General features: G+C 44.1%; 1 protein-coding gene across 1 annotated transcript in view; it reads left to right on the top strand.

The window, feature by feature from the left end:
* LOC147429327 (uncharacterized) overlaps window positions 1-15,510 on the top strand; it is a 78,788-nt gene extending 63,278 nt beyond the window's left edge. Inside the window, exons 6-9 of the mRNA XM_086495468.1 lie at window positions 14,593-14,684; window positions 14,793-14,874; window positions 15,006-15,125; window positions 15,339-15,510. Coding sequence (XP_086351594.1) covers window positions 14,593-14,684; window positions 14,793-14,874; window positions 15,006-15,125; window positions 15,339-15,495 — 451 coding nt within the window. The 3' untranslated portion in view covers window positions 15,496-15,510. The remainder of the gene's footprint in view (window positions 1-14,592; window positions 14,685-14,792; window positions 14,875-15,005; window positions 15,126-15,338) is intronic.
* The last annotated feature ends 346 nt before the right edge of the window (window positions 15,511-15,856 follow it).

Raw genomic sequence — 15,856 nt, 5'->3', positions numbered from 1 at the left:
GGAGATCACCAACAACTTCTTGAATCCTGGGAAGGACTCTTCGTCGGCCCACTCTGATGTGTGGGTCGCGCGATACTTGAACTTCATAAAGGTTTGCAACACTTGCTTCTTTGGGCCGTGCCGAAAGCGACACAGTCATCTGTGGCTCCTTCAATGCTTCAAGTTCGTCTATAGTCATGCGTCTACCTTCTTCAAGAATCTCCGAGGATGAAAATTCCTGAAACCACTTCCAACACAAAAACATGAACATACCCATTCCATGTCAAGTGACTGGAAAAATTCTAGTCTTCGTTAAAGACCGTCTATGCAATGTAGATGTACATATAGACGGAGTGCCAAACCATTCATCATACACACGCCAACAATGGAATCGAAACTTGCCTTTCTGATCTAAATCTAGCAACTGTGGCAAATCACAATGGAAATGCCCATGCTTGATGCTCAATCCTTCTTGTGCTCTCTCGGATACTATGTCATGCCAAGGAAGAGACTTGGAATGTGAATTCCTTGGGTGCAAACATTTCATCTTTTCATGAGTAATCCGCATACATCCGTGCTCATTCATGAGTGAATCGTGTTCATCGTGCAATATGGCATGCCTATGAAAAGGGATCACATAAAGACGGTGACTAAAATACAGGAAACCATCACGAATGAAACACTCGAACAATGCGTGCTGACTAATCATTCGAACACAGAATACTTTCTGTGGGGGTTCTTTGGACCTCGACTCGAGAGCCAAGATCGGTTCTTTGTGATCGATCGAATCTGCAATGAGGTTAGCTTCACTAGACAAAGTATCAACTAAACCATCATTCTCGTGAACAATCACATCATTATCCTGCAAATCATCATGCTCGTGAATAATCACATCTTGATCATGCAAATCATCATGCTCGTGAATAATCACGTCTTGATCATGCCAATCATCATGCTTATCATTATCATGCAATTCATCATGCTCATCATTATCATGCAAATTATGTGTGTCGTGCTTTGGAGAAGACAAGACTGAGAGAGTCTCCTTCTCCCGAATCTCTTTAAGCTGCGCCTGCACATTAAAAAGAGTCGGAATAATGCGGCTTTCCTTTTGTTGTGCTCACGCTCTATGGCTGCCATTCTTTCTTTGTGTTTGCGATCCATTTCTGCTTTTCTTTCTTCGCGTTCACGATCAGATTCTGCCTTTCTTTCTGCTTTTCTTGCTTCGTGTTCTAACTTTCTGTCCATCATCATCTTGTCGAAAGCCTCCATAGGAGTTAGTGCAATCCTTGGCGTAGATGGGGAAGGGGAAGAGTCAGAAAAACCTCCTAGTAGGGAAAATTCTTCTTCGCCTCTTCCATGCTCAGCACCTCCATGTGAAGTATCCGCTTCGGGTAATGACCACACGTTGAAGTCGTGGGTTCTTAATTTCACAACGAACTTGGGTTCTTGTGGGTCTTGGTCTTGAGGTTCTTAGAGGGTCTCGAGTCTTGAGGTTCTTGAGTTTCTTCTTTAGCTTGCAATCTGTGTTAGAGAAGGATCTTCTCTTACCCAAGCTCGTCTCTTTCCCGCGGGCGCACCCCTTGGCGGCCTTGCGCTCACACCAAGGTTGCTTTTTCCCACCTCACGTTGATTGGCCTGCTGCTTAGTGCACGGTCGGCTCGCAATGAGTGAATCTGATCCAAAAACGCTAGGGCTGATCTGGTACTTGCAAAAACGCTAGTGATCTGCTGTGTCCTGCTGTCGCCAGGCTGATGCAAATGCAAAATGCTGGGCTGATATGCAAAGCTGAAGAAAACGTTGGCTGTTCTTGGTTGAAAACGCTAGCTCATCCGCCCGGGGGGGGGGGGGGGGGGGGGGGGGGGGGTCATGCTGAGAAGGTGCACAGTTGGATGTCAGGTCCCTGCTGCCTCTTCTGCCAGAAAGTGCTAGCGCTAGGGTTTCTTATATACTGGCTGAGTCAAATTGCCCTACCCAGTTTCCCAACAAAAGTCACTTTAAAATAAAAATTGAAAATTGGCTAAAATAGGGAAAATAGGTCTATGCATTGTAAAAATGCTCCTGATGGGTTTTGATGGAAATCTGATGATCATGCTGTATGCAACCAGAGGATATGCATCTAATCTAAGTGCCTGGGCATGCACGATCTGTGAACAGACTCACAAAAGTGATAGAACACTTCCTAAACTAATTGAACTGAATTGAACTGAACCCATGTCATGAAGTAGCTTTACACGTACACATAGGGTTAGATGTGCAGGTGACATCGAGGCTCAAGCCGAGGTCCCTTATGTGTCCTAGTAGGGCAGGGAGCACTTGCATGTTGCGGAGTCAGTTAGGCCTCCAAGGCAAATTCCTTCTATCCACGAACAGATGGTTAGGATGCCAGTTCCACATGCTTTACCAGTTCAGCCAACCACCTTTGGGAGTCCAAATGTTGGTTTAAATGGACAGGGAATCAATTTCCATGCTATGTGGCAGGTTTTTTCCACAACCCACGGTACATCCTGGGTATTTCGAGGGCGATTCTGTGTTTCAAAGCATGGCTGGTTATGCTCCTGGAAACCAGTAGCACATGTTAGGAACAATCTTTGGGGGTATGGAGGGCATGATGCCAAACCCCATGTATGGTAAGATTGGCATGCAGCAAGGGTTTCAGTGCCATCAGGGCCATTTTGGGGTGCCATAGGGCAATTTTGGCATGGCTGGTTTTTCCGACTAGCAGGCAAATATGGCACTAGTGACTCAGAATGTCAATGGCTAAGGGGCGCCGATGATCCCTATTAGAGTGCCCATGTTGTAGACACTTTCCTATGATAATTTGGGAGCATTGGAAAAGTCAAAAGCATACAAAGAAGTGGTGCAACTGTGAAGTTTGAGACTTCCAACGGATTTGAGGATAAGGCAAAGGCTCCAGCAGTTTCATACAACTTATGCAGGGGGCATTTACAAAGGCTCTTACTCTCCTCCAGTAGTTTGATACAGCTTATGTAGGGGGAACTTTACAAAGGCCTCCAAGATCAGAAAAGTTGCCACTTTCTTGAAAGGAAATGCACGTTCATGGTGGACGACTTTGTTAATGCAAGGACAATGCACCTGCCACGTGGGAATACTTCAAGCAAATGTTTGCTATGCGTGGCTGTCAAATGAATTTGAATTCGGTGTCATGAGAGATTGCACCAACTCACTGCGGCTACTTGCAAGAGCCTTGAGGAGTATAATTTGAGGTTGTGTAAAGTGTTGCTCTCAGTAACCTCCTACAGGTTTGTGCCACTTGACAGAGCAGATTGAGAAGTATTGTTGTGGGCTTCCTAAAGGGCTTCTAGACTACTCTACAAAGAATTGAGTGGTCACCCTTAGCTTATGGAAGTTGACAACATTGGTCATGCCTTGTTGAAGGGAGAGGACAGTGGGTTTCAGGGCAACGTCAAAGGGGGTTAGCAAAAGAAAAATTTAGCAAAGAGGTCCTTTTCAAAAATGACTCCTGAGGCTTCCCAGGGGTTAGGAAATGCAGAGAAGGCTAAAGACTCAGCCGAGTCTTCTAAAGGACAAACCAAAAGAAAGAAAAGTTAAGGGAAAAATTGTAAGACGTTATTTGGTGAAGTTCAAACTTCAAAAGCTATCCACCTATGGATACAAAGTGGATGGAAGAAAGTGAACTGATACAGTCACCAAGTGTGTTGCAGTTTTACCTTGAAGCTTTTGGTTTACAACCCGTGTATTCTCCAACTTAGATCACTTCGGTAGAGCAAAGGTCATAGGGCTTGACACGTACTCAAAAAAGGGGTGAAGATAGAGCTAGCACTTCATATGTACATAAGGATTCAGTGCCATAGCAGTGTACATAGTTTGACAAAAGTATGAAGGTCTCATTAAGTCATTTGTACACATGTTTGACAGTCTTTCTTGCGGATACATGCGATGATAAAAGGGTGCTTACCATACTAAATCATCTATGGCATGTCTATATGGCATGCAATCAAGGACGTTTGCTTTTTAAGAGGGGGGTATGTCACGAGACTATGACAACCACTATATATATTTGCTGGTTTCTTTTCCTTGATTTCTATTTAATTTTTGGGACCCTCTTGTTAAAATCACAAATGCCTGGTCAGTATGAAACGGCTGTTGGCCGAGAGATTCACCCGCAAGAGTCACGGCCAGGCAGCCACGAGATGGTTGGGCCGATTAGCACTGGAATCGGACTAGTAAAGAAGTGGCTAGGCTCAGTTAAAGTCATTTAGGCCCCTCGACAGGACTTTATAAGTTGGTGGGTACTAGGAATTCAACCAAAGGAGCAAAGTGGACACATGGCAGTAGGAGAGCAGGTTGCTGGTCAAAAATCACTCCAGAAGGTCTCAAGAGGGGGCGCCCAATTTGAGGTTGGCGATTGATTTTTGAACATTGTGCTATGCAGTGTGTGTGTGAGTAGCGAGTGCAGGCGATCACAACTTTAATGGAAAGCTTGCCTTCTCCCTTGTCTCATGCAGCGCGATGATTTACTCTCGCGCATCTCTCTCTCCCCTTTGCACATATGGTAATGCCCCTCTAGTTGGGCTTCTCAAATGACCATGTACATTTTTGGGGGTTTTATGCACGTTTATCAAGGCAAGAGCCTTCTGTACAGGAAGCGGATTAGCTAATTGCTAATCCTCCATAGGTATGCACAGCTCCATTGCGAAGAAATGCGAAAATGCAGAGCCTTCTTTACAGGAACCGGATTAGCTTATTGCTAATCCTCCATAGGTATGCACAGTTCTCAGACGACCATGTACAATTTTGGGGGTTTTATGCACGTTTGCCAAGGCAAGAGCCTTCTGTACAGGAAGCGGATTAGCTAATTGCTAATCCTCCATAGGTATGCACAGTTAAATCGCGAAGAAATGCGAAAATGGAGAGTTTTTCTCGCGTGAAAACTCGTCCAATTCACAAGGGAATTGTCCCATTGCGTGCAAGAGCTTCTAAGACATGCGTAGACGTGTTTGCTCCGCTCAAAATGATGCGAAACAGAAAATACAGCTTGCTACATTTTTTTGCAGGTTTAGGGTTTTGCACCTAAACGGCAAGATATCTCCAGGGCCTCGGTAGAGCCTTGGGTGCTTGTAAAGAATGATTCAGAGAGATTTCCCCGCGACGAATCTTGTCAAATTCAAAGGGCAAGTGACTCTACAGGTGCGGGAGCTCGAGGGCTACCCACAGGAGCGATGGACACGCGAATCAGAACGCAAAACAGAGAATTACAGCTTGCTGTATTTTTTGCAGGTTTAGGGTTTTGGCCAGTTTTGATGCCTATAGGTCCCAAGAGTTTTGGGTAAGCTAGGGAATCACTGATCAGGTGTTTTGGTGCAAATTGGAGGCCAAAAACAGAAATTTCAGCGTGCTGTAATATTTTGCTAGATTTTGTAAAGTGCTCTAAAGTGCGTGGAAAGTCACTGTTTACTTGGGATTTTGTTCGTGGAGGCGTCTATTGTGGTTATGCTACCGAAGTCGGGTTAGAGTAGGGGAATTTCAGCCTGACAAAAGTGGGACAACTAGTAGAAGTTTACAGTTTTTTCTGAAGTGTAATAAGAATAAAGAAATACCGTAAGGGGTGCCAACCTTTGGGGCCAACGCGGTGTCACTGTCTGCTTGGAAGCACTCTACTTGCCAAGCCATGGTTTGTTTGAAGTGTAATTTCTAGTCAGAGGATTATTTGTGAAGTTCCTTTGTGTCGTAAAGTTAAAATAATGATCGGGTGAAAGCTAATGTCTACCGCCCTTCGGGCCCATTACAGTTGCAGAAGAGAGTTACGATTTTGTGAAGTCCAAAAAACCTCAAGTGATGAGGTTTGGGACCCTTTTTATTAAAATGGGCCGTTTGGCCACTTGGACAATGTGAAATATTAAAAATAGTCCAAGTGGCCCAAAGGCCAATAAATGAAGTATAATGCTTGTACATACACGGTGGAAACGGTTTGGAGGTGATGTTTGGGTATTTACCCCAACACCCTAACCCTGACTGTTGCGAGCCCTAAGCGTAACCCTAATAAGCTGTAGGGACCTTGCAACTTGCATGGACCTGTCCTTGAACTTGTGTTGCCGAAGCTTTCCACGTGAACGACGTCTATTTGCAGGCAGCAAGTTTGTGCTGTTGTAGGCAACTGTGGCTTTGTCAAAGGGACACCTTCTTGCTATACGAGCCTCTCCCCAGCACTTTTCGCTCCCCCCTTTGACGTGTAAACTGTAAACCCTAACCTGTCTGCATCCCTTCGTTACTCCACCCCCTTGGACCTGCTACGACCACCTTAGCCTCACCTCCTGCACTAGCCGATGCACCACCCCCTTCCACCGAAGCCACTGTCCCTTCAGTTGGCGGTGTTGCTTGTTGTACTTGCAACCTGCCACGCTGGTTTTGCCTGCTCATGCTTTTCAACAAGTTTTTCATTTTCAACTTGGCTGTAGCAGCACACTCACATTCATCTGCTCATTCATACTCTCTCTCTCTCTCTCACACACACACACACACACACACACACACACACACACACACACACACACACACACACACACATCGTCTCTCTCTCTCTCTCTCTCTCTCTCTCTCTCTCTCTCTCTCTCTCTCACACACACACACACACACACACACACACACACACACACACACACTCCAACCCCGCCTCATACACTAAAGTGGAGGAGATCATCTTGCTAGGTAGAGGTACTTTCATTGTTACTTTCGCATTAAAGGAACTTGCCTCTAGTGTCGGACAGATTGGTTTTTTTGCATTCGTGGTACGAGGATTTTACATAAGTTGCGTTTGAGGACAGATACAAAGTATCCAGTAAAAATAGCTTTTCCAGAGCTGCCTGCACTGTTTGGTTGCTAGACATGTTGAGGCAGATGGAATCTATCTTTGGCATACCATTCATGCGTTGAGTGCAAATTCAGATATCTGTGCTATCTATAAAGATGGCTACTACCCCTTCCATAGTCTTTCGAGATGTTACACTTTTGAGTGGAAAGGGGTGCTACACGCACAAACGATTGTGGTTACGGGAAGACCGCCTTAAAATGTCATGAGATCGGGCACTTGGTGAGGGATTGCCCTAGAGGGTGACAACAGAGACAGACTGGTGGCAGGAGGAGACAATCCTCACAGCCACAACAAACATTGCGGAGTTCTTACTCAGCAACAGGGCCCTACGGAGAGTCAGCAGCAGCAAAGTGTTCAACAACATCACAGTGTTGAGGAGACACAATGATATTGACAGAGACAGACAGGTAGGCAGATAGGTACATGCACAACCTATCCTTGTTTATAGACGGGTAGTGAGACAGAGGTTGGCAGAGACAGAGCAGCCCCCAGACAAACCCCTAGAGGAGAGGCTACTAGATCAAGATCGAGAGGAGGTACCGGGGCAGTTGGAAGGGGGCAATTGGATAGAGGGATAGAGGACGACCAAGAATCGATGGCAGTCCAGGAGCAGCTTGAGTTGCCCCAAGATAGGCAACTCCAAAAGACTTTGAATCTCTTGAAGATTTAGTTTCAGGTGCCTCTCATAGTAGGAAGTGTTAGGGGGAGCAGGAGGGTGAGTCTTTACAGTTTGCAGCGGATTCTGGCTATTAGTAGGCTTCATTACCAGCAGATGTCCTGGTTTCTTAGATCTTGCGTGCTTAGCTCTTTGCAATTGGTCCATGGAGATCTCTAGATGTCTCTTTGAGGAGTGGGCCACTATGTGTTGACATGGTTTTCCTGCATCTGTCAAGAGCACATCACATTTTTCTCGGTCGAGAGAGAGCTCCCATGATCAGATTTAGAGTACAGGCTTTACATGATGACTCCTTTTGGATGAGGGAGGTTGTCTATGATACCATATAGGAGGAGACAATGGTGGAGGCCAATCACTTTATGGATATCAGACAATTTGTAGATTTGTTTGAGAGTCAGTTTAGAGAGGCCTTAGAGAGATGTGCATCTTGGTACCTTCCTTTGGCTTTTGAGGTGGAAAGCGAGTGGGTCCCTCCTGCCTCTCTTATAGTTTGGTTGTGTCGTAGATCTGCATCCTTTTTTTGGGTCCATATCACGAAATGTTAGAGTGGATGCGGATGATTTTGGAGGCACGGATTAGGGGTTTTACAGTCCCTTGGCTTTTGTGAGCTGCTATAGGAGGTTGTTACAGCAGATGCTTTATATCAGTCAGATACCCAACACTAGAATTTGTGGTATTCGCTACATCACTTGAGGTGGATAGAGCTTCGGGCAGATTTGGGTGGACTTGATTACAATCCACTGTCCAGATAGCTATTCTTCACCACTTGATTAGAGTATCTTTTCCCTTGATATATCGTGTGGATTGATTTGGGATTTTTCCCCATGATCTCCTTGTATATCTTTGAGGGTTTTTCCCATTTTCTTGTATATGGACCTATAGTCAATTTTATGTAATGCAAAGGGTCAAAGCCCCAGGTTTATTGAGAGAGAGAGAGAGAGAGAGAGAGAGAGAGAGAGAGAGAGAGAGAGGCGGGGGGGGGGGGGGGGGGGTGTGTGTTAAATTCCTAGGGCACATTGTGCAACACAAGAAAGTATACATGCTCTGCAGCCATACATGGTTACATCCCCATATATGTTGAAACGTGTCTGCTGGACTCTTCACAAAAGAACCCCACGACTCATAAAGCCTGTAAAACTAGGGCGCTCACACATAAGTGGCCAAGTGGTGGTCAGTCTAGACGAACTTTGATAAATCCCCCATTATGCCTAGACTCTAGTAGAGCCTCACAAGGCCGAGCACAACCAACAGTTGAGGTGCAAGGTTTGTTGCACCACAAGAACTCCCACTATCGAAAACTGGCCTGTAGCCTTACTGAAGGGTGGTAAAACTTTGGCTTTCACCCGTAAATAAACCGTCAACTTCCCCTGTACTTTACGACATAAAGTAACTGGAATTCACCACGTCTAAACAATCTAGTCTTGGAGCTAGAGGGCTCCCCAATATCACCCTCTAGGCCCCAAAGACTGGTGCTTCTTTCATCTTTCTTTAATCTATTGCAAATAAACAACCTGAACACTTTCACCTAATTCTCACCAAGCTGTCCAAACCTGTCAAGGGCTCTTATTGCAGGTTTTTGACCTAATTTCAGCAGCATAATGACGCCAAAACCTTGTAGGTCAAAGGTACACGTTTAGGACGGATTCCCTTGCACTTCGAAGCTTTCCAATGAGCTGCAGGTCAATTTCAGCATGCTGTAATATCCTGTTTTGGTCACTCTCAGGTGCCCAAAGCCCTGTATAAGCACCCCAAGGCTTTCCGGTCGGTGTTATCTTGCAGTTTAGGTGTGAAACCCTAAACCTGCAAATAAACACAGCAGGCTGTATTTCTCTGTTTTGGATCGTTTTGAGTGGAGCAAACATGTCTATGCGTGTCTCAAGAGCTCCTGCATGCAATGGGACTGTTCCCCTTTGAATTGGAAGAGTTTTCACGCGAGAAAACTCTCCATTTTTGCAATTTGTCGTACCGGAACTGTGCGTACTTGCGGGGGATTAGCGATTAGCTAATCTGGTTCTTGTACAGAAGGCTCTTGCCTTGGCAAACACACATAAAGCCCACAAAACTGTACATGGTCATCTAAGAAGCCCAACAGTGGGGCATTACCATATGTGCAAAGGGGGGAGAGAGATGCACGAGAGCAAATCATCACGCTACATGAGACAAGGGAGAGGGCAAGCTTTCCAGTAAAGCTGTGATCACCTATGCCCATTACTCACGCGCACACTGTACTCACTTAATGAGCAAAAATCAGCCACCTCAATTTTTGGCACTCCCTCTTGGGATGAGGCTTTTGGATATGAGTGTTGACGTGCGGGTTGTTGCCATTTTAATTTCCTAGTACCCACCAACTTGTAAAGTCCCGCCGAGGGGCCTAACTGACATTAATTGAGCCGAGCCACCCTTTTACTAGTCAAATGTCAGTGCCGATCGGCCCAACCATCTCGTGGCTGCCTGTCCTTGACTTTTGCGGATGAAACTCTCGGCCAACGACTGTTGCATGCTGGCCATACAATATCCGAGCATTTGTGATTTCAAAAAGAGTCCCAAAAATTTAAAAAAAATCAAGGGAAGGAAACCAACAAATAAAGAGAGTGTTCATCACAGTCTTGTGACACTATCCACGTTGGATGCCATATGTGTGAAGCTATGTGTATCATGTGATGCTCCATAGACCATGTGAAGAGTCAAGGGCCAAGTTAGCATCTTGCCCTTTGGAGAATAGTTAATGTCTTTTGGAGATGTGTAAAGGTTATGTAACAAACTGCTGACGCGTCAAAGCCTAAAGAAGGGAGCCAACTTACAGATGCCGGCCGAGGGGCCTAAACCCTAAGAAGAGCAAGTAATAAAAAAAGTCCTCCCAACTTATGGGGACCCTGTCCGATGGGGTCCCAAGTGACATAAAGGATTAAAATAAAGTAGGACCCGCAGATGATGACGTGGTAGTTTTCGAAAATTGCGCTGGCATGATGACGTGGCAGGCTATACGGATTTCCGCGTTTTGCGTCGATTGCTGTACGGATTTCCGTGATTTATGCTAGCAACTTTTTGGTTTTGCTTTTGGACCAAATGCTTTTGAGTTTGAAAATTGCTTTTTAGGCCAAGGGCCTTTACATATGAGATTAGGGCTCATTCTCTGGCATGCTTCCTGGAGAAGGTGCAGAGTCTGGAGTACCGGCTTGTACTGTGTTGATGCAATATAAAGAAATACCGAAAGGGGTGCCAAGGTTTGGGGCCCTTACTCTCTGGGGTGGAATTCCGCCACTCTGTGTCGCGTGTCGTCTCTCTCTTTCAGTTCACTTGTTATTAAAGTGCTAAAAGTTTGTTCAGTCTGTTCTTTTCTATTGGCATGTGGTGCCCGTCTTGTGACAGGTTACAAGTGCTGTCTATATAAATAAGAAGGCTATTTGTACTTAGAAGTTAATCGAATGCAATCACTATGCTCATTTTCAACATGAATGGTTCATTGTGCAATTCATCATAACATTTCAACAGGAAATCAAAGCAATAATGGTGATTAGAATCTCCTAGTCATCCTAATCAATCCGTATCTATTCATCCCCTCTATGCTAGATTATGTGAGTCTCCTTCTTGCTCACATAATCAATCGATTTTCTTTGCATTTGCATTTAGATTAGCGCTAATCTACCTGTTAATTGCACTAGTTTTTGAGCAAGTTCCTGGTGTATACCTTGAGCCACTACCCTTATTGAAGTAATTACAATAGATGTGTGCTTAATTAGTGAGCATTTACTTGTACGCATTATTACATTTGTATAAAGTCTCATTTTCTTTGTCTTGCATCAATAATTGCATCGAGCCTTTTCCCAGGCTGTCTTACATCAAAAAGATTATGGTGAACCCTCGTTTCCACTGTCAAAATTTCAAGTACACACCTTCAAGCCTTAAGGAGCTCTTCACACCACAAGTTCAGTGCCATTTTTTTTATAAAGAAGAGCATGTGTCGATTTGTGAGCACCGACACACTTCCAAAGCAATGTACACCATTTTAACCTCACACTTGATATGTATGTTTATATGATTGCCTATTCACTTATTTTCCTTAAGGGCAAGAGAAACGTGCACTCAAATTGAAATGTATGTCATTCTTACCATGAAGGCATTAGTCATCTAGGAAAAATCTCACATGATCATTCAAACCATCACATGGAGCATTAACCAACGAACAAAAAAAAGGACAACAACAACAAACAATGTCAAGAGATCAAAGAACAAAATCAACTGTAAAAAGCCCATGGCAACAACGACAAGTATAGCAATATGCAGTTTTTGCTTGAGAAAAAATCTCCTTCAAACTACAAACTGTGTAGCCTCACTTTGTGTCCCACCCTTTTGTGTAGAGGAGTGTGCTCCTAAACCCTGATGTATGGTAGGGGAGGTTTTGTGTTCCTTCTACCTAGTTTTGTTCTAGGGGAGGATTGTGCATCTATACCCTTTGTGCTAGGGAAGACATGTGTGTAGCTCACCCTTCGTGTGTTTTGAGGGGAGACAATTGGTGTGAGTGCTACTATCAACCTATTGTGCAACAAAACCCACACGGGGAGGGTTGTTGAGGTGGGGGTTTGTTGCGCCACAAGAACTCCCCCTATCCATGTAGGAGAAGCCATATTATAAGCCATGTGTACCGTGTGATGCCTTGTAAACCATGTGAAGGGTCAAGGTGTCACAAATTGATGATGTGGCATGTCCAATTGGAAGAGAAATGGCCGATGGACAAGAGAAACCGATCGAACCAACTAAAAGAACTTGTGGAGCACCGGCCGAGGCGCCTAAAACCTTAGAGACCAAATGCTTGAGGATTTTCGTAAAATGCATTGACATGTTGATATGGTAGTCCATACGGATGATGACGTGGCAGGACAACACAAAATTTTCGTGTTTTGCGTTGCTGATGCCACATAGCAGGCTGTACAGATTTTCGCAATTTTTGCTGGCTGCTTTTTGCAGTTTCTAGCGCTAGCTTTTGAGAGCAGATGCTTTTGGGGATTAAGTGCTTTTGAATCTAATGCTTTTGGGGCTCTGCTTTTAGGCATCCCATGTAAGTTTTAAAGAGCCCTTGGGTCTCTCACTCTGCAAAGCATCTGGATGCAGAGTTTGAGAGCAAAGGATCCTCAGGAATTGTACAAAGCTGTGAGCAATAATAAAGGAAAACCGAAAGGGGCGCCAGTTGTTGGGGCCAATGCATCTGGGCACTGAATTCCGTCGTGGCGTGTCGACTCTCTCTCTCTCTCTCTCTCTAGTAAAGTTCAATGATTTTGAAGTTTTTGTTTGTGTGTTGCTATCGATTTCTCGCTTGGAGTGTGCAAGCATGTAACAGTGGTATCAAAGCTCAGAAAGATTCTTCTTCTACAGAGGATCCGATTTCTTCAACAGCACACACAGGTTCTCGAGGAGAATCTGACAGAGAAGTCAAGATTTAGTTTGTAGAGCAGTGAAGATTTGTTTGTTTGTCAAAGAATCTTCGTATCCCTGCCACGGACTTATTAGCCACTCCCACCATTAGTCCATCACGCATCAAGCACTCTCCCGTCTTCATCGCTCCGTCTTAAGGGGCATAAGCCATAAAGAACCCAAGATCACACATGGGTTCTTGTGGAGAAGCTGGCAGAGATGACACCTCTTAGCGGGAAGGCGAAGAAAAAGTTGAAATCCCGTGTGGAAACTAAAGAAAAGAATGAAGAATTGAGCAAATTTTCGACGGTGAAGTTTGCCAGAGTAGAGTACGAATGTCAACTGCAGTTTGACACATGTAGTGAAAAGATTTATGAAGTACTCCCAGAACCTAAAATATGTGAAACACCTGAAGAATTACCCGATGGATGAGATTCACTCGAGATGGCATGAGGCCATTGATTCTCCTCTCAGGTTGAGAAGCAAGCTAAGTGACAAGCAGCAGAAAAGTGGAAAATGTACTTGCAGAAAGAGCTAGACAAAGCTCTTTACAAGAAGATGAACCAGATAATGAAAGGCTTGAAGCACTCTCGAAAGAAGTGGACATCGAGGGATTTCCCTGGTTGTTTGGGCCGGAAGTTAACTTTTGAGGTGGCAAGCAGATCCAAGAAGCATGCTCGTTTCGAGGATGACTCAGGTTTGTGTTCGTCTTCAGAGAGTTCCGACAGTTGGTCGTCCTCTAGTGCTAGTGAGGATGAGAAAAGGCGGAAGAAGAGGAGAAAAAGCAAGAAAAGCAAGGAAAGTAGATTTTTGAAAAAAGTCTAGATGGCAGGGGAGGCCATCTTGCAGTTTAGGGGAGGAGAGCTTGACCTCTTCTGACAGTGAGCAGATGAGGAAGAAGACCAAGGAGTTCAAGGAAGGGGGTCAAGCCGTCAGGTTTGAGATGTTTTCAGGCTAAGACACCCATTAAGCCGTTGAGTTTGTAAAGTAGTTTGACGCCGCCTTCTTTGGAAGTTGGTTCATTGAACACTCCAAGGTGCGAAGGGTGGCATCTTTCTTGAAAGGAACTGCATAGACATGGTAGTCTGTTCTGTTGTTACGCAGAGAAGTACGTGTGACATGGGTAAATTTTAAGAAAATTTTCATGTCAACTTGTATATCAGATGAATATGAAAGAGACGTCTTCACGGATTTTTCGGAAGATTACTTTGAGGGACCAGATTGAGCGGTTTCGTTGTGGCTTGCCAAAAGTATTGTCTACAACAGAAGTCTTACTCCATTCAAAGACTTATGGGACATGCCTAAGCAAGGATTTAAAATGCATGCCGGCTCATTGACTTATCCTACAGATAGGATAGTATCCACCTCAACAGGGCAATAGTCTTCCAGTGAAGAGAGTGAATCAAGGGAACTGGATGACGGCTCATCACAGGATTCTGGAGCAGCAAGAGAATCAAATGGTAGCATATCTGAGGTTTGTCAATTAGGCCCCTCGCTACTCTTATAAGTTGGTGGGTACTAGGAAATTAACTAATGTGTACTGAGTTGAAGTGCTATTTTGCAGCTTATCCATCAGAGCACAACGTGCTCTAATGTGCACACTTTGCTTGTGAATGCTCTTAATTGTTCAGGAGTTTTGTAGGGATGTCATTAATGTTTCTAATCGTGTGCGCAGGGATGTTCATTTTCTATTGAGTAACAAGGACAACCTGTACATGATTGCAAAGTCCATCTCCAAAGATAGTGAACTGTCTGCATCAGGGTTAGGTAAGGAGATCCAGGTGCTGACGCGCCAATGTTCAGGCTAGCAAAGTCTCATCTTTAATGTTATTAAAATTACCTCTTAGTGATGTCGAGGACTCTTTACTGTTGCAGGATCTGGTATGTATGTATTGGCTTCTCATGGTCTACAAGAAGTGAAGAAGATTATGGTTGGACTGGGTTTGCAAGCCATAAGGTGACATTTTGTTTACTCTTCATTTGATCAATACTGGTCTTTTGACTCTTTTGTTTGATCGATATCAGACAATATTTTGTTGTGAGACGACATTTACTAACAAATCACGTACATAATTTTTTTGGTGAAAGAGTTGATATAGGGCATGGAGCGTCATATTTAATCTTGACACGTGATATAGCTCTCTCCAGAGAGATTTTAGAAATGTTTCGGAAAGTCGAAATCAATGGACCTGCCCCTGACTTTGAAAGGTTTTCTTTTTCCCTTTTCTGTACTTCATGCTGAGCTTGCTGAATGGTTTGGAAACCATAGTGCACCTCTCTGTTATTAGTATTCAACTCGTCATGTCTAGATTCCTCATATTTAGCTTATTGCTTTTCCAATGAAATTAGCCCTATGTATATGGCATGACCGTATGTCAAAATTCTTATATTGACATTGGAAACATGTCTTTGCATGACCAGCTGGGAGCAAAAGCAGCTCAAAATGTTTGAGGAGCTTGTACTTGGAGGTACTCAGGCAAACGTCTTGATGTATTTGATGCCATTCTTCTCTCCTGGAAACTCAAGAGGTATTCATCTGGATTTTAGTCCATTGCTAATGTGTAGGTTCGTTTTGTGATAATAAATTTTACTCATAGAAACATCTCACACTAATTGTATAAAATTATAGAAACACCTTACAAAGCTTGTGTGGATGCTGGAAGCTCAAACCTTTTAGTGTTTTCATATATGTTATGATAGTGGAGACTGAAGAAAAACATCAGTTTTACCCTAAGTGGAGCCCAGTTGCAGTGGGTGTTTTCAGTTAACGTAAAAGATCCTGCCATAATTATGAAATAGTCGTAGGCTACACCTTAGCCTCGAGGGTTGATCTCAAAAGATTAGAGCAGGGAATGAGTGGTCCAAAACTCACCGTCATTGTAGATTATCCAAATAACCAGTTTAAAAAAAAAGGAAGCTAACCGGGTTAAGAGAGACGG

The sequence above is a fragment of the Adiantum capillus-veneris genome, chromosome 22, assembly GCF_014529385.1.
Source record: "Adiantum capillus-veneris isolate H3 chromosome 22, ASM1452938v2, whole genome shotgun sequence".
Taxonomy (NCBI): Eukaryota; Viridiplantae; Streptophyta; class Polypodiopsida; order Polypodiales; family Pteridaceae; genus Adiantum; species Adiantum capillus-veneris.
This window is presented reverse-complemented; position numbering and strand designations above follow the sequence as displayed.